The 27,995-nt window shown below is 35.8% G+C and overlaps 1 protein-coding gene across 8 annotated transcripts in view; it reads right to left on the bottom strand.

Moving 5' to 3' along the window:
• The window catches only part of CCDC171 (coiled-coil domain containing 171), a 446,519-nt gene that overhangs the window by 43,049 nt on the left and 375,475 nt on the right, over positions 1 to 27,995 (bottom strand). For all 8 annotated transcript variants that reach the window (XM_055092101.2, XM_055092103.2, XM_024930188.4 and 5 more), the window contains one exon: positions 11,368 to 11,520. In XM_055092101.2, coding sequence (XP_054948076.1) covers positions 11,368 to 11,520 — 153 coding nt within the window. The remainder of the gene's footprint in view (positions 1 to 11,367; positions 11,521 to 27,995) is intronic.

The following is a 27,995-nucleotide window of genomic DNA, read 5'->3' on the forward strand; positions in this document are numbered from 1 at the left end:
CCTACCTCTTACCATATCCAAAAATCAACTCAAAATAGGTAACAGACTTAAATGTAAAATGCAAAGCTATGATAACACTAGAAGAAAACATAGGAGAAATGCTTCATGATATTGGGTTGGGTAAGAATTTTTTGAGTAAGACCTCAAAAACACAGGCAACAAAAACAAAAATGGACAAATGTGATTACATCAAACTAAACAGCTTTTGCACAGCAAAGGAAATGATGGACAGAGTAAAGAGACAACCTACAGAATGGCAGAAAATATAGGTAAACTATACACCTCTCAAAGGGTTAATATCCAGAATATATAAGGAACTCAAACAACTCAACAGCAAAAAAAAGAAAGAAAGAAAGAAAGACCCCAATTTAAAAATAGGCAAAAGACCTGAATAGACATTTCTCAAAAGAAGACATACAAATAGATAACAGGCATATGAAAGAATGCTCAACATCACTAATCATCAGGGAAATGCAAACCAAAACCACAATGAGATATCACCTCATTTCAGTTAGAATAATTATTACCAAAAAGGCAAAAGAAAACAAATGTTGGTAAGGATGTGGAGAAAAAGGGAACATTTACACACTGTTGGTAGGGTTGTAAAGTAGTACAGCTATTAATGAAAAACGGTATGGAGTTTCCTCAAAATGTTAAAAATAGAACTACAATATGACCCAGAAATACCACTACTGGGTATATATCCAAAGGAAATGGAATCAGTAGGTCAAAGAGATAGCTGCACTCCAATGTTTATTGCATGGATGTGACTATGGTTAACAGTAAAATGTTGTATATTAGAAAATAGCTAGAAGAGAGGCTTTGAATGTTCTCACCACAAATAAATGATAAATCCATGAGATTATGGATACACTAACTACCCTGACTGGATCATTATACAACATAAATATGCATCAAAACATCAAATTATACCCCAGATATATGTGCAATTATAATGTGTCAGTTCAAAACATAATTTTTAAAAAGAATTTTATAGTTTTAGCTCTTATAAATAGGTCTTTGATTCATTTTTAGTTAATTTCTATATGTAGTGTGAGGGAAGACTTCAAGGAAACACATTTTTGAAAACAAACTTTCTACTGATTTATGTAAATTAGACCTCTATTTCTGAAATAACATAAACTCTTACTTTTTGCTAGGCCTAAGTAGAGTTCATTTTAACTCACTATATCATTGTCACTAACAAACACTTACTGAGTATATACCATGTAAGTAAAAGGTATTATGATGGTTATTTTATGTCTATGTATGTCTACCTCTACATAAACACACAGAGGTAGGGGTGCCAAAATATCTGAGAAAATCATTTAAGTGGTATGTTGAAAAGAATGTTCTTCTTTGTCGCAAATAATTTTGTGTTGTCTTTTTTTTTAGGAAAAGTAGTGAGAAGAAACATCCAATGTATATTATTTAAAAGTATTTACTTAAAATTTTACCATATATAGAATATGTAAATTATTCTACTCATTTTCATTAAGTGCTAATACAGAATAATATAAAACAGTTTGATGGAAATTAAAGAAAATTTGGTGTGGGAAAAATTCGGAGGGAATCATGGTTTATGCAAAGTATAGGTCCAATAACAAGTGTAGATTGAACAAATATTATGAAATGAGTGACCTTCTCATTAATTTCAATTCAAATCAAGCAGCATTTATTAAAGTCAGATCATTATAATGGATTATAAATATGACTAAGACATCGCCTCAAAGTCTCACAATATGCTAATACATACACAACTAATTGGTTATGTAAGTCAGACTACTATACAGAACTCAGACATGTAAATACAGTGATAAATGATCAGAACAAAGGAACTCTTACTTCTTCTGCCAATTGAACAACGGTGAAAAAAAACAGAAGGAGTCAGAATATGCCAGAATGTCAATGGTAAAAAACTCATACTTTATTATGGGGAAACTGTAGAGAAAAAACAACTCTTGAGTTTCTAGAATATGAGAAATCTTTAAAAGTTTGAAAATGTTTTCAGTAATGCTATGACCTGACCATATCTGTGTTTTGGAAGGATAACTCTGGCACTAATAAGGCAGGGTGAATAGAAGAAAAAAGACTAGATATGAGAAAACTTATTGGAAGACCATTGCAATAGCCCAGGGAAATGGTCATGTGACCACACAGATAGAAATAAGAGGATGGGTCTAAGAGATCTGTGGTGGTAGAAACAGTAAGGCTCAGCAATAGATTAAATATTGGTGGTAGAGGGAAAGTGGAACAAAAGTTAAGGACTCTTCCTTGGGCTGCAAGGTGGACAGTTATTTCAGAGACAAGCAATGCAGGCAAAGGAGAATTAGGAAAAACAGGGCACAAAAGTGTTGAAAAAGGTGTTCAGTTTGGGACCTCAGTGAATTTCAGGCTTTTGCAGAAAATCAAAGTGCAGACGTTTAATAGGTAATTGAAACCCTTAAAGAACTCAATTTGGTAAAAAAGATAAAATAGTAGGGGAGACACTCAGAAGCATATTTAGTTGTTGCCATTCTTTGAAAAACTAATAGGAATAATTAGAGCATTATGTTGCCAGTTACTATCCATATTTTCTGCAACTTAATTACTAATCAATTATACTGATCACTTTGAAATTTTAATTCTGGCACTTCTTGCTCCATCCTTGTAAAACTTCATCACTGTGGAATAGAACTATATAAATATATATTAATGTTTATACTGATATGCAAAATAATATATACCTAATATGTTTTATATTATATGAATGTATACTTATATTTATATAAATACAAAATTTATATCATGTCCCAAAAGTCACTATCAGGATTTGGGTTAGTCACCATGATGAAAGTGCATCTTCTTAAACTGCATTACATAAAACAACATTCTAGAAAGAAGGTATGAGGCCATTGGAATATACACTAATAACTCCAGGCCCCTGTTTCCTATACAAACAACTCTTGAGTTTCTAGAATATGAGAAACCTTTAGAAGTTTGGAAATATATGCCACGGATCAAAAAAAAAATCTTTTGCATGCTGACTGAGCTGTCCAGTTTTTGATATTTTCTGTTTTCCTTATTCAGCTCTATTAGTATCCAAAAGCCAGAGCTGGCAGTCACAATAAAAATATGAGAGAATTTAATGAAAATCTAACTAAGAAGTATTTAGCAAAAGGGTAAAATGAGCACTGTTATGACATAAAATGTAGGTGAATTTTGAGAATAGGAAAAAAATGAAATTTGGAGTAAGGAAAATAAAGCAAAAGGAGTAAATATTTTGTAATGTAGTTGTCAGAGATATCACAGTGAGAGTTTCTCAAACAGTGAAATTTATCACAGCTTATATGCCACACAGCTGGCCCCTTCTCCTCCAGTGTCATCTCTCACAATTCTCCATCTAATCCACTCTGCTTCAACCATGCTAGACATCTTTCAATCCCTTGAGCTTGCCATGCTTTCTCATGTCAACTCCGACGTAATCTTCATTTTTTTCAACTGAGATTTCAATTCCCCAAGCAGGCCTTTCCTCACCACAGCCCAAGTGAAGTCCCTCAGTTATATGCTCTGAAAGCACCCTACGCTTGTACTCTAACAGCCCTCTTTTAATTACTTGTACAATGGCTGTATTCTCCACTATATCTGAAGGGCCATGATGGTAAAGATTTGTCTTATTCCACATTGCAGTCTCATCGGAAAGCACCTGACAGGGAATCAGAGGTCTTGGCTTGTAATCTGATTGGTTTCTAATTAAAAGCCAGGGAGTTGAACTCCAGAATCTGTACTTTATACCATTGAAGTGCACTGTATAGCCTCTCTCAACAAATTGTCAAGGCTAACAGCTGTTTCAAAAAAATATTCTTAAAGGGCTAAAAACTCAATAATGAGTATCAATAATCAACTAAGATAAGGTATATGAATGTTTGTGGAAGCAACTTACCTGGAGAAAAACACTTGAATTCTGTGTCAGTTTCTCTATCTACACAACACTAATATTAACAAATGATCCCTCTGCTATCCATAAAGTATAACTAAAATAAATGTGGTGAAATGTTATTTTGGAACTTAAGAGAAAGAGGATCCTTTTTTTTCATCTTAACTGAACCAAAATATCTAAACAATTCACTTTTATTAACAATATAATACCACCTGACAAGTATCAAATCTGACATAATCTGAACAATGATGCAAAGATATTTCTCCCGCAAAGACACTAATGGAATGGTCCTCTGCATTGTAATTTATTATTTACTCATAAATAAAGTCCTATAAAATTAAAAACATACTGCTTAAACATACAGTGGAAATGAAGCAAATCAATACCGTAGTTTGCAGCATCATAACTCACAGCAAAGTATTTGGGTTTGGCATTCTATGTTTCAAGATTGAAGTATCATGTTTCTCCATAGCTGTGGGTGTGCTAGTCTCCAAACACCCACAAGTAATTGGTTCTGACTGCTGTACTGTTCTCTACTGGGCTGTATGGGACTCAAAAGCTCTTTACTCAAAGCCCTTTCTAGTTATTATAACTCAAGATAAAAGCTCTGGAGCAGTCCTAAGTTAATGGGCCAAAGACCAACATACCGGAAAAGTTAAAGTACTGGCAAGTGTACAATTGATGAGAAATCTTACATGAACTCCAGCATTATTACTGTGTGTTGCTAAAAAAATTGAAAATGTTACCTAAAGAGGGATAGTTTTTCAAGATAATTATGTCTACAATATGATCAATCTCTTTATATGCATTACAATGACATGACATATGTTTTTGATAAATAATGAATATTTATTTTGTATCTGGTGAAATGGCTGGATAGGATAGTAATGAGTACATACTGGCTGCCTTGATTCATTAAATAAGTCATAACAACAACAAGTAATGGTAATACAGTACTTATTATATGGTAAAAGCACTTATATAAGGGTTGTTGTAGTTCTTTTGCCTACAAATAAAAAGATTTCCTCATAGTTAACATATTTCTTAAAATTATAGTATAGCTTAGCTGTAGGAAATATATATAACTATCAGAAAATCTATTTACACACAGATAAGAGAATATTTATTGATCACCTACTAATATGCCAGACACTGTGTCTTTGTTTCATCCTCATAACAACACTACAATGTGGGAATTTTCATCTACTTATTACAAATATCTAAACTGATGATTAGAGTGTTTTAATGGCTAACGAGTAACAGTGTCAGAATGTACATCCAGGCCTGCCTGATTCTAAAGCCTTCTGTGAGAAGGGGAAAATGGCAACTGGTTAATAGTTTTGAGAGTAGCCAAAATAAATATGAGATCAAGAAAGAGCATCAAAAACAAAATGGTCAGAAGTGGAATCAAATCAGATTATAAAGTAAAAAGCTGGAATTGGATGGTGCAAGAATGGACTGGGAACTGATGAAGGTAAGGTTTGGAATGACTATTGCAAGCAGTCTTGGGCTCACTGGGTACGGGCTGTTTGGGTGAGTTGGGTGGCTTTAATTAAGAGGGGGAATGGAACTAAAATAACAATACATTTCCTATTATACAAAATGATAATTTCATTCATTAAACATATGTACTATCCGTAAGACCCAAGTCAACTTAAAATATATATTTTGATTGCTCTTCCCACTTTACAAGGTGTCAAATTGCTATACATTCTTCAGAGACTCCTACACATACATTATCTTCTCAGCACTTTCTTCTGACAATGTTAGAATGTACTCTTCTCTCATTTGTGCATCCACAGATTTTTTATATGCCTATTTTTGTGATTTGCTTATGTCTCTGTTTCCCTAGCTAGAAGAGGAACTCACAAGGGCAGAGCATGTCTTATTCACCTCTGTTTCCATACCTCAAATAATGTCCACTTAATGATTATTTCTATATTGTTAAATACAGGTAGAAAATGGTCTATGCAATAAGGAACACAGAGACGTGTGAGTTCCAAAGGAAAGGAAATGAGCACACATTCAGTGCTTTTCAGAGGTGATGGTACAAAGTACTACCTATATGTCCCTGATGCTCAAACCATCTATGTCAGTGGATATTAACATTCCAAAACATTAGATTAAGGGAAACTCAAATTCAACATACTCAAAACTACATTCACAATATTCCCCCCATTCCACTGTTTTCTTTGTCAGTAAATGAGACCATTGATCCATTTCCAAAAGCAAAAAACTAGGAATTGTCCCAGGCACACCATTTTCTCTTGTTCTTCATGTCTAGCTGGTTCCTCACACTGTAGCCAAAATGATCTTTTTTAAAATGCAAATCTGAGCTCATTCCTCCTTTAAAATTTTTCAGTGAGTTTTCCTTTGCTCTTAGGAAAAAGAACAAAGTCTGACCTCTGCCCTTTTCTCCAGACCATTCTTATACTAGACCTCTCTCGCCTTTGCTTTCTTCCGCCAGCCACACTGGTCTTTCTCAGTTTCTTCTTTCCATCACAGAAACTTTGTAGAAGTCACCACTCCCCTTTTCCTGATCTAGATCACTGTTCTTTTGCATCATTGGATAATTCCTATCCAATCTTCAGACACTAGCTCAAGCATCACTGACTCTGAAAATGTTTTACTCATACCCTAGTCTAGGACAGCCCCATTGTTTAAAAAACTCATAATCAGTCAAGTTCTTTCCTTTCAGTGCATTGTCTTGGTTAGTAATTACACATTATTTAGTGTGATTATATGAAAAATAATTCCACTTCTAGATTTTAAGTTCATGAGAACAAGGATTGTCTGTTTTGGTTCGTATGATATCTCCAAGAACAGAACTGTGCCCACCAAAAAGCAGATGCTTAATAAATTTTGAATTAATAGATAAAGAAAAGAATTAAGAATACAAAGAAGGCCGAGCACAAGTAAGCAGAGGCCTGGGAGTCAACAAAGGAAAAGTAGACATGTGAAACAAAGGAGATGAGTGTTTAAAGAAGAAAGGAGTAGCTAAAGACCTGATGTTGCATAAAAATTGAAAGCGATGGAAAGGAACTAATGGATAGAGCAAGCATAAAATTATTGGTGACTTTTGAAAAATAGTCTCAGCAGAATGACAGACTCAAAAGTCAGATGGTACCAAAGCTCAAGAATAAATGGAAAGTGAGTATATAGAAGCAAGTATAGATTACTTTTTAAGAATGTATCAATGAAAGGAGAGGAAAACAGGCTGCAGAAAGGAGCAGAGAGCTCAGTCACTGGAATATGCTAATGGTGATCAAAGAAGAGGAGTTACATGCTCAAGGCTATAGTAGGAAGCAGGATAAAATGATGAAATTTGTAGTTGAAAGTGTTAGGTTAGTAGATAATCTTTTCCTGTGGTATAATCCAATGACTTTCTATCAAGATAATGGTTATCAGAATAATAGCTGACTTTTTTTTTTTGACTAAGTGTGAGGCAAGGTCCTAAGTACTTTAACACTTCTCACTAGACTGCCCAACATCTGTATTAGGTAGCAATATCATTATCCCCATTTTACAGATGAAAGCCCTGACATACAAGCCACATAGTTAGCAACTGACAGAACCAGAATCTGAATCCAAACTTATTTGACTTCTATGGCACACACTATTAACTGGTTAACACAATATCCACTCCTTCCTAACTCCCTTGTCCTTTAACTTATTTCAGCTACGTGTGGCCACATGACCCATTTCCAGCTGTTGGAACATAAGCAGAAATCTGTTTGGAGCTTCTTTAGAAGATTTTCCCTTCTTTGAAATATATAAATATTAAATATATGTTTTTAAAAGGAAAAGCCTTTTAAGGTGTGTATAGAGATCTATCTATATACCCATATCTATATATCTATATACATGCCTTTGGAGGCATATATATAACTGAGTAACACATTATATATAAGCTGTTGTTGGGCTATCCCATCCTTCTCACTGGAATGTTACTACAAATCCTAGATCTGGGCTGCAATCTTATGACAATGAGGGAGTAGCAGAGAAATTACAGAAAAGTTGAGCCACTAAACTAATAACAATAACCACCAACTTCTAGACTTCCTGTAATGTGAGAAAAAAAGTTCTCTATTTTTTAATTGAAAGATGAAATTGCATGTATTTATCATGTACAACACATTTTCAAGCATATATACATTGTTAAATTGTTAGATCTAGCTATTAACAAATGTAATACCTCACATAGGTATCGTTTTTATGGTAGGAACCCTTAAAATCCACTCTTTGCACTTTTCAAGAATACGTCTTTATTAACTGTAGTCACCATGTTGTACAATAGAGATCTAGAACTTATTTCTCCTACCTAACTGTAATTATATATCCTCTGACCAACATCTCCCCATTGCTCTCTCTCCCCTATCCACTCCATCCTCTGGTAACCACCAATCTGTTCTCTACTATGAGATTACTTGTTTAGATTCTACGTATGAGTGAGATGCAGTATTTGTCTTTCTATGCCTGGCTTATTTCATTTAACATAATGTCCTACAGATTCATCCATGTTGTCGTAAATGACAAGATTTCGTTCTTTTTTATGACTGAATAGTATTTATTATGTATATATACCATATTTCCTTCATCCATCCATCCATTGATGGACACTTAGGCTGATTATATATCTTGGCTATTGTGAACAGTGCTGTGATAAACATAGGAGCGCAGATATCACAACTCTGAAACTACTAGAAGAAAGCCTGGGGTAACTCCATGCCATTGTTCTTGGCAATGATTTTTTGGGATATGACCTTAAAAATTATATGCAATACAACCAAAAACAGACAAATGCGATTAAATCAAACTAAAAAGCTCTGCACAGCAAAGGAAACAATCAACACAGTGAAGAGACAACCTACAGGATGGGAGAAAATATTTGCAAGCTATACATGTGACAGGGATTAATATCCAAAATATGTAAGGACCTCTAACAATAGCAAGAAAACAAATAACCTGATTTTTAAAATGGGCAAAAGACCTAAATAGACATTTCTCAAAAGAAGACATACAAATGGACTTGTGTATGAAAAAATGCTCAATATCACTATCTTCGGGGAAATGCAAATGAAAACCACAATGAGATATCACCTCACTCCTGTTACAATGGCTGTTAACAAAAAACAAAAGATAAGTGTTGGTGAAGACGTGGAGAAAAAGGAATCTTTGCACACGCTGGTTGTAGGAATGTAAATTAGTACAGTCATGGAAAACAGTATGAAGGTTCCTCAAAAAATTAAAACTAGAACTATCATGTGATCCAGCAATCCCACAACTGGGTATATATCCAAAGGAAATGAAATCAGTAGGTCAAAGAGATATGCGCACTCCTCTATTTTTTAAATTGTGCTAGTCAGATCTTCTGTTATTTACACCTGATAGTATTCCTAATGGATATACCTCCAAAGCCCATGCTCTTACCCACCAAACAATATTGCCTCTCATCTACGAAATACAAAGACAAAGGTTTTTCTATTTCCTTTAGAGAGTTCTTAAAAAGCTCAAGTTAGTAAATGCATATACAAATATCTTTAAAAAATAAAAACCATCACACAAGTTTATTATTTTTAAAACAGTGATTCTCAACTAAGGGAAAAGACAGGAGAGCACACATCCTGTCAAGACATGGAATTGGGCAGCATTCTCCTAAAAGGATACATCAGAATCACCTGGGGGAATGTTTCGCATTCTATAGATGAAGAATCACTACAGGGTGAACCACCTCTTCTAAATGAAATGATGAATGTATCCTGTAGATATGTTCAAAGGGGAAAAAGTGTTGAAAAGTAGAGTTTTGGTATGATTGTGAAGTATATTAAACACACTTTTATTAAGATATCAGTAGCATAACAATTGGTAAAAATTTTTGGAACCCACGGAGAAACAATCTCACCTTACCAAGTTTGGTCTTCTTAAAATACAAGTACTTGTTTTCATATTAAATAACAGTAAGAAGTAGTAATAGTATGACCCAACAAAGCTGATACAACTTAAACAGTATAATGTAAAATTAACCAATCAAATCAGAGATAGCAAGAAGAAATAGGAAAAAGGCTAGAATAAATCCCAAATACTCCAAAATTTTAAAAAGTTTCCTCTTCATTTTAATTTCTCTTGGTGGAGGTCAAATTTACTAATCTCTCATTAAGAAATTAACAAAGTCATTTTAAAAACTGAACTCACAACTCTGGTCCCAAATAACTGTCTTTTTACATTTATTGGATAGATTACTCATACTTTTCACTCAATAAATATTTATTGAGCACCTACTATAAGCCAGACTGCTCTTAGAACTGGAAAGTCTTAACAGCAATGAAGCAAACACTGAAAACTTCCTTTCTTTATGGAACCTACATTCTACTGAGGAAGGAGGAAACAAACAATAAGCAAATAAATAAAATGCACCATATGTCAGTTTGATGATAACTGCTAGAGGGGAAAAAAATAACAAAGGTGGAAGGTAGACAGGAAATATGGGGCAAAAGAGAGACAGTTTTTCAGGGGGCAGGGAGAGTTGATGGTTGTGATTTTGAATACCCTGGTTACAAAGGATTTATTTGGACGCTGGCACTTGAGCCAAGACTAGAAGGTGAGGAATCAGACCACAGCCATGCATCTATTTGTTTTAATGCTAACTCTTTTTCTGTTGAATGTAGCATTTGAAGCGGGTCAACAGCGGAATAGCAAAATGATACTGTTTTTCTTTATAGGTCACTGTAATCAAACCAAAAAAAAATTTAAAAGACATTCCAATTATTGGTAACCTTCTGAATCTACTGTTGACATATCAGCCTTTTGAGTGAAAGTTTAAATGTTTACTTATTCCTTTATGTCACAATACATTCATTTTTTAAAACTCCCCAAACATATATTTCAAGTGGAGAAATTTTTTTTTTTTTAGTGTTAAGTGAGCCCAAACTTCATCATGGGCTGAAATTTTAAGACATGAAAATAGCTGCTGAAACTGAATTTTAATCATATAGATGAATCACAACATGCATCTTTAGCTAGGCATGTATTATGGATAAGTCTAGATTTCTACAGAGAATAATCACATGTTCTAATTACCATTTTGGTTATACACATAATTAATAATATTCTGTCTTAATGGGACACACTGAATCTTCAGACAGTTGCAAGCTTTAACTATGCATACTGCCAAATTCAACTGTCAGCTGCACTGCCAAACACAAAGGAATCTTGATGTAGCGTTTTAGCATTGATAACAATATGCATATCTTTATACATAATACAATGAAAAAATTAATTGCTTTTCTTCTTTCAAATTTTTCTCCACACAAATAATTTTATGTCACTTGATTGATCATTTACCCTAAATTACATATATTGGCAAATGATCTTATGAACACTAAAAACATAAATGTAAATGTAACCCAAGATTCAAAAAGTTATAAAAATATTGTTAGACAAGGACTTACTGATTGTAAACTTGCATTTTCACGTAAACAAGCTGTGTGAAGTTCTGATTTCAAGGCTGCAATGTGACTTCGATGAGATGTCATTTCCTTCTCTAATGTCATGATTCTAGTGCTTGCAAGCTGGTAGACATCCATGAAACTTTTAATCATAGCCTTAAGAAATAAAAATAATGTCACATATAATTCAAATAAATATGTCCCCAAAGGAGAATTTCCATAATTTGAAAGCAAAACCATTAAAATTTTAAAATAAACAACTTTTCATCTTTCTTTAAAATAATAAAGCTAAACCTAACATTTTATATTGAGAACAGTGACTATTTTAAGAAACTTTGTGAGAAAATAATTGAGACTTCATTCCAGAGTATTTATTTAAATAAGATGTACTTTGAAATACCGTGCTTAAAATTTAGAATGCGGTTTTAAAAGATGGCACAGTTATTTTCTGTAGTAAAGTTAAATTCAAGTTGTAATTTGACCTAAATTTCCATCTTAAGAGAGGTGCAATCTTAACGGGTATACAAACAAGGTATTTCAAAATAAGCTGAGTTAGTAAAATTTTTAAACCACCTAAAAAACAAATGTTTTGAAACAAAAGGAGCTAAAATAATCTTGTGATTTTTAAGAGTAAATGTGATTCTTATTTTGTAAGAAAAGTATAATTATGTTGATGCATGTAACACAGAAATGCCCTCACATTGGACTATACATAATAAAACAATTAACATAAGCAAGTTCTGGTAACCTATTATCTCCTCTTAACAGTACCATATTTAGGGAATTATTGTATCACAGTTTAATCATATTTTATAGAATTTTTCTTCTAAAGCAATTTGTAATAAATTTTAAGTCCAGGATACTATTATGCCTTTTTAAAAGAGACTTTCAAAATAACTCAAATATAGCAAAATAAATCCCATATTTCAAAGACATTTTCAAAAATAATACTACATTGTTTAGAAGAAAAATGTTCCTACAACAGCCACAACTTAGTATAAAGGTAGACAGTCTGAGAATTTGCAAATTACATTCTATCTTAAGGTTGTAAATTAGGAAAGCTTTGAGAAATTATATATTTGAGCAGTTGTGAATGCATGTGAAAAATAATTTAGTCAACAAAGACAGAGTAAGAAACAATATAGTAAATGTATGCAAAACAGAGGTAAGTTAGTTACTTGCAGGTAAGAGTAAGAAAATTCAGACCTTTTGGCCTAATAAATTCTTATTTGCCCTCAAAAAACCAGCTCAGATCTTTTTCAAGAATCCTCTTGTGAGCCCAAAAAAGGCAGTGTTAACTTCTATCCTGGTTTTCTGTGGATCCTTCATGCCTGCTTCTACTGTTGCATATTATTGCTTTAGTAGAAATTTATTAGTTTACATGTTTATCTTCTTTACTAGACTGAGAAGCTACTTAAGGCAAGATACTCTGCCTATACATATTTGGAGCTTCAGGGATAGTGAGTACTTGTTTGAATGACTGCTTGAATTAATGACTGCTTTGAAGAATGAATGGATGAAAAATCAGAAAAGATAAAAACCATAAGTTGAAACCATATATTGTTATAAAATGCCTTCTACGAAAGGGTGATGATGTTTGGGAAAGTATAATCTTAACACCTAATCTAATGAATAAATTATTAATAATACTTTGTTCAAGTTGAAAAAAAGCAGAAGCATAACTATAGGCTAGGCATAAAAGGGTGAAGTACACAAATGTTAATTTATTAACCAACACTACATAAGCATTATATGACTTCTTACCTGGGAATATCTGACATATCCTAACCTATCTTCCTTTGAATCATTTCAAGGCAAGTTTATAGCTAATACTAATACAAACTATATCTCTGCATCTCAAAAGTATGTGAAAATCAGAAACTTGAATTACATCTGTTTTTTCCTATGTCAAGTCTCTCTCAATTCTTATAAATTCATGTATCTTCTCCATTGAGATAGTAGACCAGAAATCACAAGTCCTGGGGTTTTTTTTTTTCTTCTGAGTCTTACTTTGATTCAACTCTATGTTGTTGGGAAATGCCACATAATCCCTCTGAGCCTCCATCTCCTCCCTCTATAAAATGGGAAAAAGAGTCGTTTTCTTGTCTACTTCCAAAACTATTGTAAGGCTCAGAAAATTAAAATAGCTAATGTTTACTAGGGATTTACTGAAGTGCAGGGACCATGTAGCATATTACATGCTTAATTTCATTTATCTTTACAGTAACCATATGGAGTAGATACTTTTTTTAATCTAGTTTTTCAGAGCAAAACACAGGAGCTTGGAGGGATTAAATAACTAGTCCAAGTTTACAATTAGTTGTACAATGGTCAGGATACAAAAATCCAAGTATTTCTCAAGCAAACCCACTCTCTTAACCCTTCACCTATGTTGCATTTAATATAAAAAAGCACTCTAAAAATGGTAAACTATTGAATTTCATTGTAGTATTATTACTATTGTTCTATTTTTAAATTCTCCACTAAAATCTAAATGAGACAATCTGAAATATGTGGTTCTTAGATGTATACTTTTATTGTCTAAGGACCTAAAATGTATAAAAGGCTGAAACATGCATAAATGCTTATTGAATGGTAAGAAAGTTCCCTTCCATCAGTAATAGGCTCCTGGATTATTATTTCACTGTAAGTCACAAGAGAATTGACCTTTAATATTTTAGGATTAAAAGTTCCACATTTTAAAAGTTATCCCATTTTCTAAACTTGGAGAAACACATTTTATGAATTTCATCTTTATGACATTCTAAATGGAATAAATAATATAAATGATATTCCTTCAAATCTCCCTTTAAAAATAAATTTTTTGAGAAGTAATGTCAGAAATTTTATATAGTGGATAACTCTTCCTTGATCTACTTTTAATAACTAAATTCTAATATTCAGTGAAATATTAATATAAACCACATACTACTTCTTTATAACACTAAAAAGAATATAATAATCCAATTTTTCTTAGGATTTCAAATCTTAAACATTCCAACTCTCTTAAAGTAGTATTTTCATTTGAGAGACAAAATAAAATTTGTATAATAGTGCATATGATACTTTTTCAGAGCAGCAAGGTACAATGATCAATACAGAAAGCAGGTTTCATGTTACTAATATGTATAAAATATACTATGCTCTTCTAAACAAAAGTCTCCTTCAAAACTGGAAGGTATGAGGAGTATCACTGAAATGGCAATTATTCAAAGAAGCCACATATCCTTTGAAGAATAAAGAATGTTGACTTCCAGTATTAATAAGTGATTCAAACTATACAGTAAAGCATACCAATGAAAAATTCAACTCCTTAATACAAAAGAAAGGTGTCAAGTTGGCAGAAGAAATGGAAATGACAGTCTGACTGTCTAACCCTCTATGACATATCCTGTTCCCTTATTAAAAGATCACATTATTTTACATTAGGAAACAATGACAAAACAGCATGATATTATATACAGCAAGTCCAGGATTTGAGAACTTATCCTGTTGTCATCCTTGGCCCCAGGGGCTTATTTTGACTATACCATGCAGTGAGATCTGTATCTCAGTGAGACTCGGTTAGTATATGAAGAACAAAAGACAGTTTCTGAACAAGAATAGCCTTTGTTTAAGGGATAATCTACAGTGTTTATAATTGACAGTAATAAGACGAGGGAATTCAAACATAAAATTCCACATCTATCCATTTTTTAAAAGTATATGTGCATTAGAATATAAAAAGTTATAAGATACAAACAGATGCATGTCACTTGAAGACTAGAACACCATTTATATAATTTGTTATGTACATATTATTAAGTAGTTCAGACTGACTTCAAATTTGAACATCAGGAACAATGGGATAGTTGGGGGCCTGATATTAAGAGAAGAAGAAAATAGTGAAAAGTATCATAAAGCCTACATGCCAAAATATCAAATATTTTACCTACATTTTTGAGTAATTGGAAAGCAAAAACCTCTAACGCTTCGACTTTAATTCATATAATTATATACATACTTCATTTCTATATCTTACGTAAATATATTGTGTAAAACATATATGCCAAATATACTAAATATGTGAAATGTAATACATTCTCACAAAATCAGGATAAAAATTCATACCTTATAACATTTTATAGAAATTAAATGAGTATTAATACATGAAATGAGCTTAAACTACCTGGCATATAATAACGGCTCAGGTAAATGTTACCTGTAATAATGATATCAAATAGGAAAATTACTATTTTAGCTCATAAAAGAAAGATTCAATATTTCTGAGAGGTGTAAATTATTAGACATAATGTGAATATTTTAAATATAAAATATTTAAATATTTATTTCTCTTTGATAATAAAAGTTACTATTTATTATGTCATTCCTAAGGAAGAAGATCTCACAATGATAACATGGTTATGCTCAACAAAATACTAGCAAATAGAATCCAATAGCACATCAAAAAGATAATACACTATAATCAGGTGAGATTTACTGCAGGAATGCAAGGATGGTTCAATATATGTAAATCAACAAACATGATATATCACATAAACAGAATTAAGGACAAAAACCATAAGATCATCTCAATAGACGCAGAGAAGGCATTTGGTAAAATTCAGTATACCATCATGATAAAAATTCTCAAAGAACTAGGCAGAGAAGGGAGAGGCCTCAACATAGTAAAGGGCCTATATGACAAATCAACAGCCAACATTATACTTAATGAAGAAAAGTTGAAAGCATTCTAAGAATTGGAACAAGAAAAGGACGTCCACTTTTTGCCACTTTTATTCCACACAGTACTGAAGTCCTTGACAAAGCAATCAGGCAAGAGGAAAAAATAACAGGTATCTTAATTGGCAAACAGGAAGTCAAATTATCCCTGCTCGCTGATGATATATTCTTCTATCTAGAAAATCCTAAAGAATCCACCAAAAAACACTTAGATTTGATAAATTCAGTAAAGTTTCAGGATGCAAAATTAATGTACACAAATCAGCAGCATTTCCATACACCCATAATAATCTACCTGAGGACAAAATCAAGAAAGCTATCCAATTCACAATAGCTATAAAAAAAAAACACTAGGAATATATTTAACCAAAGATGGAAAGATCTATAAGTAGAACCACAAAACACTGATGAAATAAATTGTAGATAACACAAACAATTGGAAAAATATCCAATGATCATGAATTGGAAGGATTAATATCGTTAAAATGACCATATTGCCCAAAGCAATCTATAGATCCAATGCACTCTCTATCAAATTACCAATGTCATTTTTCAAAGAGTTAGAAAAAACAATCCTAAAATTCATATAAAACAAAAATAGAGGATTCCTGGGCAAGATGGCTGAATAGGAACAGCTCCAGTCTGCAGCTCCCAGCAAGACCAATGCAGAAGGTGGGTTACTTCTGCATTTCCAACAGAGGTACCCGGTTCAACTCACTGGGGCCAGTTAGACAGTGGGTACAGCCCACAGAGGGTGAGCAGAAGCAGAGTGGGGCATCACCTCACCCGGGAAGCACAAGGGGTCAGGGAACTCCCTCTCCAAACCAAGGGAAGCCATGAGGGACCCTGACGTGAGGGATGGTGCTATCCGGCACAGATACTACGCTTTTCCCACAGTCTTCACAACCCAGACCAGGAGATTCCCTTGGGTACCTACATCACAAGGGCCCTGAGTTTCAAGCACAAAACTGGGTGGCCATTTGAGCAGACATCAAGCTATCTGCAGGAGTTTTTTTTCATACCCCATTGGCACCTGGAACACCAGCAAGACAGAACTGTTCACTCCCCTGGAAAGGGGCCTGAAGCCAGGGAGCCAAGTGGTCTTGCTCAGAAGATCCCGCCCCCATGGAGCCCAGCAAGCTAAGATCCACTGGCTTGAAATTCTCGCTGCCAGCACAGCAGTCTGAAGTCAACCTGGGATGCTCAAGCTTGGTGTGGGGAGAGATGTCCACCATTACTGAGGCTTGAGAAGGCGGTTTTCCCCTCACAGTGTAAACAAAGGCTCCAGGAAGTTCTGACTGGACAGAGCCCACTGCAGTTCAGCAAAGCCACTGTAGCCAGACTGCCTCTCTTGACTCCTCCTCTCTGGGCAGGGCATCTCTGAAAGAAAGGCAGCAGCCCCAGTGAGGGGCTTATAGATAAAACTCCCATCTCCCTGGGACAGAGTACCTGGGGGAAGGGGGGCAGCTGTGGGCACAGCTTCAGCAGACTTAAACGTTCCTGCCTGCCAGCTCTGAAGAGAGCAGCAGATCTCCCAGCACAGCACTCGAGCTCTGCTAAGGGACAGACTGCCTCCTCAAGGGGGTCCCTGACCCCCATGCATCCTGACAGGGAGACAACTCCCAGCAGGGGTTGACAGACGCCGCATATACAAGAGCTCCGGCTGGTATCTGGCAGGTGTCCCTCTGGGACGAAGCTTCCAGAGGAAGGAGCAGGCAGCAATCTTTGCTGTTCTGCAGCCTCTGTTGGTGATACCTAGGCAAACAGGGTCTGGAGTGGAATCCCAGCAAACTCCAGGAGACCTGCAGAAGAGGGACCTGACTGTTAGAAGGAAAACTAACAAACAGAAAGCAACAGTATCAAAATCAACAAAAAGAACAAGCATGCAAAAACTCCACCCGAAGGTCACCAACAGCAAAAACAAAAGGTAGACAAATCCACTAAGATGAGGAAAAACCAGCTCAAAAAGGCTGAAAATTCCAAAAACCAGAATCCCTCTTCTCCTCCAAATGATCACAACTCCTCGCCAGCAAGGAAACAAAACTGGATGGAAAATGAGTTTGACAAATGGACAGAACTGGGCTTCAGAAGGTAGGTAATAACAAACTCCTCTGAGCTAAAGGAGCATGTTCTAACCCAACACAAGGAAGCTAAGACAAGAAATAAGTAAAATCACAGCAGAACTGAAGGAGATAGAGACACAAAAAACTCTTCAAAAACTCAATGAATCCAGGAGCTGTTTTTTTGTAAAGATTAACAAAATATATACACTGCCAGCCAAACAAATAAAGAAGAAAAGAGACAAGAATCAAATAGACACAATAACAAATCATAAAGGGGAGATCACCACTGCTCCCACAGAAATACAAACTACTATCAGAGAATACTATAAATACCCCTATGCAAATAAACTAGAAGATCTAGATGACATGGATAAATTCCTGGACACATATACCCACCCAAGACTAAACCAGGAAGAAGTCGAATCCCTGAATAGACCAATAACAAGTTCTGAAATTGAGGCAGTAATTACCAACCAAAAAAGCCCAGGACCAAACGGATTCACAATGGAATTCTACCAGAAGTACAAAAAGGAGCTGGACCATTCCTTCTGAAACTATTCCAAACAAGAGAAAAAGAGGAACTCCTCCCTAACTCATTTTATGAGGCCAGCAACATCCTGATACCAAAATCTTGCAGAGACACAACAAAAAAAGAAAATTTCAGGCCAATATCCCTGATGAATATCAACGTGAAAATCCTCAATAAAATACTGGCAAACCGAATCCAGCAGCACATCAAAAAGCTTATCCATCATGATCCAGTTGGCTTCACCCTTGGGATACAAGGCTGGTTCATCATATGCAAATCAATAAATGTAATCCATCACATAAAGAAAACCAATGACAAAAACCACATGATTATCTCAATAGATGCAGAAAAGACCTTCAATAAAATTAAACACCCTTTCATGCTAAAAACACTCAATAAACTAGGTACTGATGGAATATATCTCAAAATAATAAGAGCTATTTATGACAAACCCACAGCCAATATCATACTGAATGGGCAAAAACCGGAAGCATTCCCTTTGAAAACTAGCACAAGACAAGGATGCCCTCTCACCCCTCCTATTTATTGGAAATTCTGGCCAAGGCAATCAGGCAAGAGAAAGAAATAAAGGGTATTCAAATAGGAAGAGAAGAAGTCAATTACCTCTGTTTGCAGATGACATGACTGTATATTAAAAAAACCCCATCGTCTCAGTCCCAAAACTCTTTAAGCTGATAAGCAACTTTAGCAAAGTCTCTGGATACAAAAACAATGTGCAAAAATCACAAGAATTCCTATACACCAATAATACACAAACAGAGAGCCAAATAATGAGCAAACTCCCATTCACAACTGCTACAAAGAGAAGAAAATACCTAAGAATATAAGGTACAAAGGATGTGAAGGACCTCTTCAAGGAGAACTACAAACCACCGCTCAAGGAAATAAGAGAGGACACAAACAGGTGGAAAAACATTCCATGCTCATGAATAGGAAGAATCAATACCGTGAAAATGGCTATACTGCCCAAAGTAATTTATACATTCAATGCTATTGCCATCAAGCTACCATTGGCTTCCTTCACAGAGTTAGAAAAACACTACTTTAAATTTCATATGGAACAAAAAGAGAGCCTGTATAGCCAAGACAATCTGAAGCAAAAAGAACAAAGCTGGAAGGATCACACGACCTGACTTCAAACTATACCACAAGGCTACAGTAACCAAAACAGCATGATACTGGTAACAAAACAGATATGTAGACCAATGGAACAGAACAGAGGCCTCAGAAATAACACCACACATCTACAACCATCTGATCTTTGACAAACCTGACAAAAACAAGAAATGGGGAAAGGATTCCCTATTTAATAAATGGTGTTGGGAAAACTGGCTAGCCATATGCAGAAAACTGAAACTGGACCCCCTTCCTTACACCTTATACAAAAATTAACTCAAGGTGGATTAAAGATTTAAATGTAAGACCTAAAACCATAAAAATCCAAGAACAGAACCTAGGCAATACTATTCAGGACATAGGCATGGGCAAAGACTTCATGACTAAAACACCAAAAGCAACGGCAACAAAAGCCAGAATTGACAAATGGGGTCTAATTAAACTAAAGAGCTTCTGCACACCAAAAGAAACTATCATCAGAGTGAACAGGCAACCTACAGAATAGGAGAAAATTACTGCAATCTATCTATCTGACAAAGAGCTAATATCCAGAATCTACAAGGGACTTAAACAAGTTTACAAGAAAGAAACAAACAACCCCATCAAAAAGTGAGCAAAGGATATGAGCAGACACTTTTCATAAGAAGACATTTATATGGCCAACAAACATATGAAAAAAAGCTCATCATCACTGGTCATTAGAGAAAGGCAAATCAAAACCACAATGAGATACCATCTCACGCCAGTTGGAATGGCTGTCATTAAAAAGTCAGGAAACAACACATGCTGGAGAGGATGTGAAGAAATAGGAACACTTTTACACCATTGGTGGGGGTGTAAATTAGTTCAACCATTGTGGAAGACAGTCTGGTGATTCCTCAAGGATCTAGAACTAGAAATACCATTTGACCCAGCAATCCCATTACTGGGTATATACCCAAAGGATTATAAATCATGCTACTATAAAGACACACGCACACATATATTTACTGCAGCACTGTTCACAATAGCAAAGACTCGGAACCAACCCAAATGTCCATCAATGAAGACTGGATAAAGAAAATGTGGCACATATACACCATGGAATACTATGCAGCCATAAAAAAGAATGATTTCATGTCCTCTGCAGGGACATGGATGAAGCTGGAAACCGTCATTCTCAACAAACTATCACAAGGACAGAAAACCAAACACCCCATTTTCTCACTCATAAGTGGGAGTTGAATAATGAGAACATATGGGCACAGGGAGGGGAACATCACACACCGGGGCCTGTTGTGGGGTGGGGGGCTAGGGGAGGGATAGCATTAGGAGAAATACCTAATGTAGGCGATGAGTTGATGGGTGTAGCAAACCAACATGGCACAGGTATACCTATGTAACAAACCTGCACATTCTGCACATGTATCCCAGAACTTAAAGTATATTAAAAAAAGAGCCCTAATAGCCAAAGCAATCCTAAGCAAAAAGAACAAAGCTAGAGACATCACGTAACCTAACTTCAAATTATACTACAAGGCTATCGTAAGCAAAATAGCATGGTACTAGCACAAAACAGACATACAGATCAATGGAACAGAATGGAGAAGCGAGGAATAAAGCCACATACCTACAGCCAACTGATCTTTGACAAATCAATAAAAACATACACTGGGGAAATTATACCCTATTGTTATAACAAAAAAACAGATGCATTCATATGTCTGTTGCAGCACTATCCATAATAACAAAGATATGAAATCAACCTAAGTGTCCGTCAACAGATGACTGGATAAACAAAATATGGTGTGTGTGTGTGTGTGCACATATATACCATGGAATACAACACAGGCATTAAAAAAACTAAACTCATGTCTTATGCAGCCACATGGATATAATTAAGGCCATTATAAGTGAAATAACTCAGAGACAGAAAGTCAAATACTGCATGTTCTCACTTATAAGTGGGAGCTAAACAATGGCTACACATGGATGTACAGAGTGGAATAACAGATATTGGAGATTACAAAAGGTGAGAGGGTGGTCAGGATATGATGTTCACTACTCACATAATGGATATACTAAAAGAGCAGACTTCACCACTATGCAATATATGCAAGTAAGAAATCTGCATTTCTACCTCCTAAGTATGTAAAAATAAAAATAAAAAGACCACCATTAGAAAAAAATGTGTCTTCACTGGCACCAGGAATTAAAGGAAATTTCATTATTTTCTTCATTATCAAAAAGTTACTCTGATACGCTTGCTCATTTATTAGACTTACTTTCATTCCAATATTTTAATAATATTTTACAAATTTTAAGGATATAGGAGGGAATGAGATACAGACGGCCTATTACTAATAGCACGCAAACAGCAACTGTGACTCCAATAAAATCCCCATCAAAGATGTGGAACTGTACTCTAGTTTGATGTTTGGTTTCTGGTCCTGCCCACAAATACTTGTTTCGCCAGGACATTCCATTCCAGTAAAAAGTTGTGTAAGAAGGACTATATCAGGATGTCAGACTGCCAACCACCTCCTTGCTTTGCCAATGGAATTATGTGCACGTGTGTGTGTGTGTGTGTGTATGCACATGTACATGAATGCATAAAAGCTGCTAAAAATGCTATCAGCTGAGAAGAATCCTGATTAAGCAATAAGGAATAGAAAGTAGAAAGGATCACGAACAAAATTTTAGAGAAACCCTATTTAAAATAAGAGAATACTTCTACAATGGCAACACCAACTACAGTTAGGCTTAAAGCTCAGCATAAACAGGTAGGAGACGGGGTAGAAGGCCTTAGCCTTGCTTTATTAATAGCCCTAAAACATTTACTCTCAACAAAAAGTTGTTACATAGTAGAAAGCAATATGATTGGATAAGCTTTATTATTTTTAAAGACTTGTATAACTCTGTGATATACTCAATTGGAGTCATACTTCTGATTCCCCATGCCCATCACCCATGATACATGGTTAAACAGGTAATGCAAATGGAAGAAGTGCACAGTTGGTTGTTGATATAGTTTGCATGTATGTCCCCACCCAAATCTCATATTGAATTGTAATCCCCAGTGCTGGAAGCGGGACCTGGTGGGAGGTATTTGGATCATGAGGGGAGATCCCTCATGGCTTGGTGCTTTAAAACCATGTGGCACCTCCCTCTTCCCAACACATCACTTGCTCCTACTTTTGCCATGTGACGTGCCTGCTCCCCATTCACCTTCTGCCAGAATCTTAAGCTTCCTGAAGCTTCCCTAGAAGCCTTCAGAACCATCAGTCAATTAAACTTCTTTTCTTTATAAATTATCCAGTCTCAGATATTTCTCTTTTTTTTAATACTTTAACTTTTAGGGTACATGTGCACAACGTGCAGGTTAGTTCATATGTATACACGTGCCATGTAGGTGTGCTGCACCCAGTAACTCATCATTTAACATTAGGTATATCTCCAAATGCTATCCCTCCCACCTCCCCCCACCTGACAACAGGCCCCAGTGTGTGATGTTCCCCTTCCTGTGTCCATGTGTTCTCATTGTTCAATTCCCACCTATGAGTGAGAACATGCAGTGTTTGGTTTTTTCTCCTTGTGATAGTTGGCTGAGAATGATGGTTTCCAGCTACATCCATGTCCCTACAAAGGACATGAACTCATCATTTTTTATGGCTGCATAGTATTCCATGGTGTATATGTGCCACAGTTTCTTAATCCAGTCTATCATGGTTGGACATTTGGGTTAGTTCCAAGTCTTTCCTATCATGAATAGTGCCACAATAAACATACGTGTGCATGTGTCTTTATAGCAGCATGATTTATAATCCTTTGGGTATATACACAGTAATGGGATGGCTGGGTCAAATGGTATTTTTAGTTCTAGATCCCTGAGGAATCGCCACACTGACTTCCACAATGGTTGAACTAGTTTACAGTCCCACCAACACTGTAAAAGTGTTCCTATTTCTCCACATCCTCTCCAGCACCTGTTGTTTCCTGACTTTTTAATGATCGCCATTCTAAATGGTGTCAGATGGTATCTCATTGTGGTTTTGATTTGCATTTCTCTGATGACCAGTGATGATGAGCATTTTTTCATGTGTCTGTTGGCTGCATAAGTGTCTCCTTTTGAGAAGTGTCTGTTCATATCCTTTGCCCACTTTTTGATGGGGTTGTTTTTTTCTTATAAATTTGTTGGAGTTCATGGTAGATTCTGGATATTAGCCCTTTGTCAGATGACTAGATTGTGAAAATTTTCTCCCATTCTGTAGGTTGCCTGCTCACTCTGATGGTAGTTTCTTTTGCTGTGCAGAAGCTCTTCAGTTTAATTAGATCCCATTTGTCAATTTTGGCTTTGGTTGCCATTGCTTTTGGTGTTTTAGACATGAAGTCCTTGCCCATGCCTATGTCCTGAATGGTAATGCCTAGGTTTTCTTCTGGTGTTTTTATGGTTTTAGATCTAACATTTAAGTCTTTAATCCACCTTGAATTAATTTTTGTATGAGGTGTAAGGAAGGGATCCAGTTTCAGCTTTCTACATATGGCTAGCCAGTTTTCCCAGCACCATTTATTAAATAGGGAATCCTTTCCCCATTGCTTGTTTTTGTCAGGTTTGTCAAAGATCAGATGGTTGTAGATATGCAGCATTATTTCTGAGGGCTCTGTTCTGTTCCATTGGTCTATATATCTGTTTTGGTATCAGTACCATGCTGTTTTGGTTACTGTAGCCTTGTAGTTTAGTTTGAAGTCAGGTAGCATGATGTCTCCAGCTTTGTTCTTTTGTCTTAGGATTGACTTGGCAACGTGGGCTCTTTTTTGGTTCCATATGAACTTTAAAGTAGTTTTTTCCAATTCTGTGAAGAAAGTCATTGGTAGCTTGATGGGGATGGCATTGAATGTATAAATTACCTTGGAAAGTATGGCCATTTTCACGATATTGATTCTTCCTACCCATGAGCATGGAATGTTCTTCCATTTGCTTGTATCCTCTTTTATTTCATTGAGCAGTGGTTTGTACTTCTCCTTGAAGAGGTCCTTCACATCCTAGGTATTTTATTCTCTTTGAAGCAACTGTGAATGGGAGTTCACTCATGATTTGGATCTCTGTTTGTCTGTTATTGGTGTATAAGAATGACTGTGATTTTTGCACATTGATTTTGTATCCAGAGACTTTGCTGAAGTCGCTTATCAGCTTAAGGAGATTTTGGGCTGAGACGATGGGGTTTTCTAGATATACAATCATGTCATCTGCAAACAGGGACAATTTGACTTCCTCTTTTCCTCATTGAATACCCTTTATTTCCTTCTCCTGCCTGATGGCCCTGGCCAGAACTTCCAACACTATGTTGAATAGGAGTGGTGAGAGAGGGCATCCCTGGCTTGTACCAGTTTTCAAAGGGAATGCTTCCAGTTTTTGCCCATTCAGTATGATATTGGCTGTGGGTTTGTCATAGATAGCTCTTATTATGTTGAGATAAGTCCCATCAATACCTAATTTATTGAGAGTTTTTAGCATGAAGCATTGTCCAATTTTGTCAAAGGCCTTTTCTGCATCTATTGAGATAATCATATGGATTTTGTTGTTGGTTCTTTTATATGCTGGATTATGTTTATTGATTTTCGTATGTTGAACCAGCCTTGCATCCCAGGGATGAAGCCCACTTGATCATGGTGGATAAGCTTTTTGATGTGCTGCTGGATTTGGTTTGCCAGTATTTTATTGAGGATTTTTGCATCGATGTTCATCAAGGACATTGGTCTAAAATTCTCTTTTTGGGTTGTGTCTCTGCCAGGCTTTGGTATCAGGATGATGCTGGCCCCATAAAATGAGTTAGGGAGGATTCCCTCTTTTTCTGTTGATTGGAATAGTTTCAGAAGGAATGGTAACAGCTCCTCCTTGTACCTCTGGTAGAATTCGGCTGTGAATCCATCTGGTCCTGGATTTTTTTTGGTTGGTAAGCTAATAATTATTGCCTCAATTTCAGAGCCTGTTATTGGTCTATTCAGAGATTCAACTTCTTCCTGGTTTAGTCTTGGGAGGGTGTATGTGTCCAGGAATTCATCCATTTCTTCTATATTTTCTAGTTTATTTGCATAGAGGTGTTTATAGTATTCTCTGATGGCAGTTTGTATTTCTGTGGGATTGGTGGTGATATCCCCTTTATCATTTTTTATTGTGTCTATTTGATTCTTCTCTCTTTTCTTCTTTATTAGTCTTGCTAGCAGTCTATCAATCTGGTTGATCTTTTCAAAAAACCAGCCCCTGGATTAATTGATTTTTTGAAGGGTTTTTTGTGTCTCTATCTCCTTCACTTCTGCTCTGATCTTAGTTATTTCTTGCCTTCTGCTAGCTTTTGAATGTGTTTGCTCTTGCTTCTCTAGTTCTTTTAATTGTGATGTTAGGATGTCAATTTTAGATCTTTCATGCTTTCTCTTGTGGGCATTTAATGCTATAAACTTCCCTCTACACACTGCTTTGAATGTGTCCCAGAGATTCTGGTATGTTGTGTCTTTGTTCTCGTTGGTTTCAAAGAACGTCTTTATTTCTGCCTTCATTTCATTATGTACCCAGTAGTCATTCAGGAGCAGGTTGTTCAGTTTCCATGTAGTTGAGCGGTTGTGAGTGAGCTTCTGAATCCCGAGTTCTAGTTTGATTGCACTGTGGTCTGAGAGAAAGTTTGTTATAATTTCCGTTCTTTTATATTTGCTGAGGAGTGCTTTACTTCCAACTATGTGGTCAATTTTGGAATAAGTGCAGTGTGGTGCTGAGAAGAATGTATATTCTGTTGATTTGGGGTGGAGAGTTCTGTAGATGTCTATTAGGTCTGCTTGGTGCAGAGCTGAGTTCAATTCCTGGATATCCTTGTTAACTTTCTGTCTCGTTGATCTGTCTAATGTTGACAGCGGGGTGTTAAAGTCTCCCATTATTATTGCGTGGGAGTCTAAGTCTCTTTGTAGGTCTCTAAGGACTTGCTTTATGAATCTGAGTGCTCCTGTATTGGGTGCATATATATTTAGGATAGTTAGCTCTTCTTGTTGAATTGATCCCTTTACCATTATGTAATGGCCTTCTTTGTCTCTTTTCATCTTTGTTGGTTTAAAGTCTGTTTTATCAGAGACTAGGATTGCAACCCCTGCCTTTTTTTGTTTTCCATTGGCTTGGTAGATCTTCCTCCATCCTTTTATTTTGAGCCTATGTGTGTCTCTGCATGTGAGATGGGTTTCCTGAATACAGCACACTGATGGGTCTTGACTCTTTATCCAATTTGCCAGTCTGTGTCTTTTAATTGGAGCATTTAGACCATTTACATTTAAGGTTAATATTGTTATGTGTGAATTTGATCCTGACATTATGATGTTAGCTGGTTATTTTGCTCGTTAGTTGATGCAGTTTTTCCTAGCCTCTATGGTCTTTACAATTTGGCATGTTTTTGCAGTGGCTGGTACCGGTTGTCCCTTTCCATGTTTAGTGCTTCCTTCAGGAGCTCTTTTAGGGCAGGCCTGGTGGTGACAAAATCTCTCAGCATTTGCTTGTCTGTAAAGGATTTTATTTTTCCTTCACTTATGAAGCTTAGTTTGGCTGGATAAGAAATTCTGGGTTGAAAATTCTTTAAAGAATGTTGAATATTAGCCCCCACTGTCTTCTGGCTTGTAGAGTTTCTGCCGAGAGATCCACTGTTAGTCTGATGGGCTTCCCTTTGTGGGTAACCCGACCTTTCTCTCTGGCTGCCCTTAACATTTTTTCCTTCATGTCAACTTTGGTGAATCTGACAATTATGTGTCTTGGAGTTGCTCTTCTTGAGGAGTATCTTTGTGGCATTCTCTATATTTCCTGAATTTGAATGTTGGCCTGTCTTGCTAGATTGGGGAGGTTCTCCTGTATAATATCCTGCAGAGTGTTTTCCAACTTGGTTCCATTCTGCCCATCACTTTCAGGTACACCAATCAGATGTAGATTTGGTATTTTCACATAGTCCCATATTTCTTGGAGGCTTTGTTTGTTTCTTTTCATTCTGTTTTCTCTAAACTTCTCTTCTCGCTTCATTTCATTCATTTGATCTTCCATGACTGATACCCTTTCTTCCAGTTGATCAAATCGGCTACTGAGGCTTATGCATTCGTCACATACTTCTCGTGCCTTGGTTTTCAGCTCCATAAGGTCCATTAAGGACTTCTCTGCATTGGTTATTCTAGTTAGCATT

The sequence above is a fragment of the Pan paniscus genome, chromosome 11, assembly GCF_029289425.2.
Source record: "Pan paniscus chromosome 11, NHGRI_mPanPan1-v2.0_pri, whole genome shotgun sequence".
NCBI classification, from domain to species: domain Eukaryota; kingdom Metazoa; phylum Chordata; class Mammalia; order Primates; family Hominidae; genus Pan; species Pan paniscus.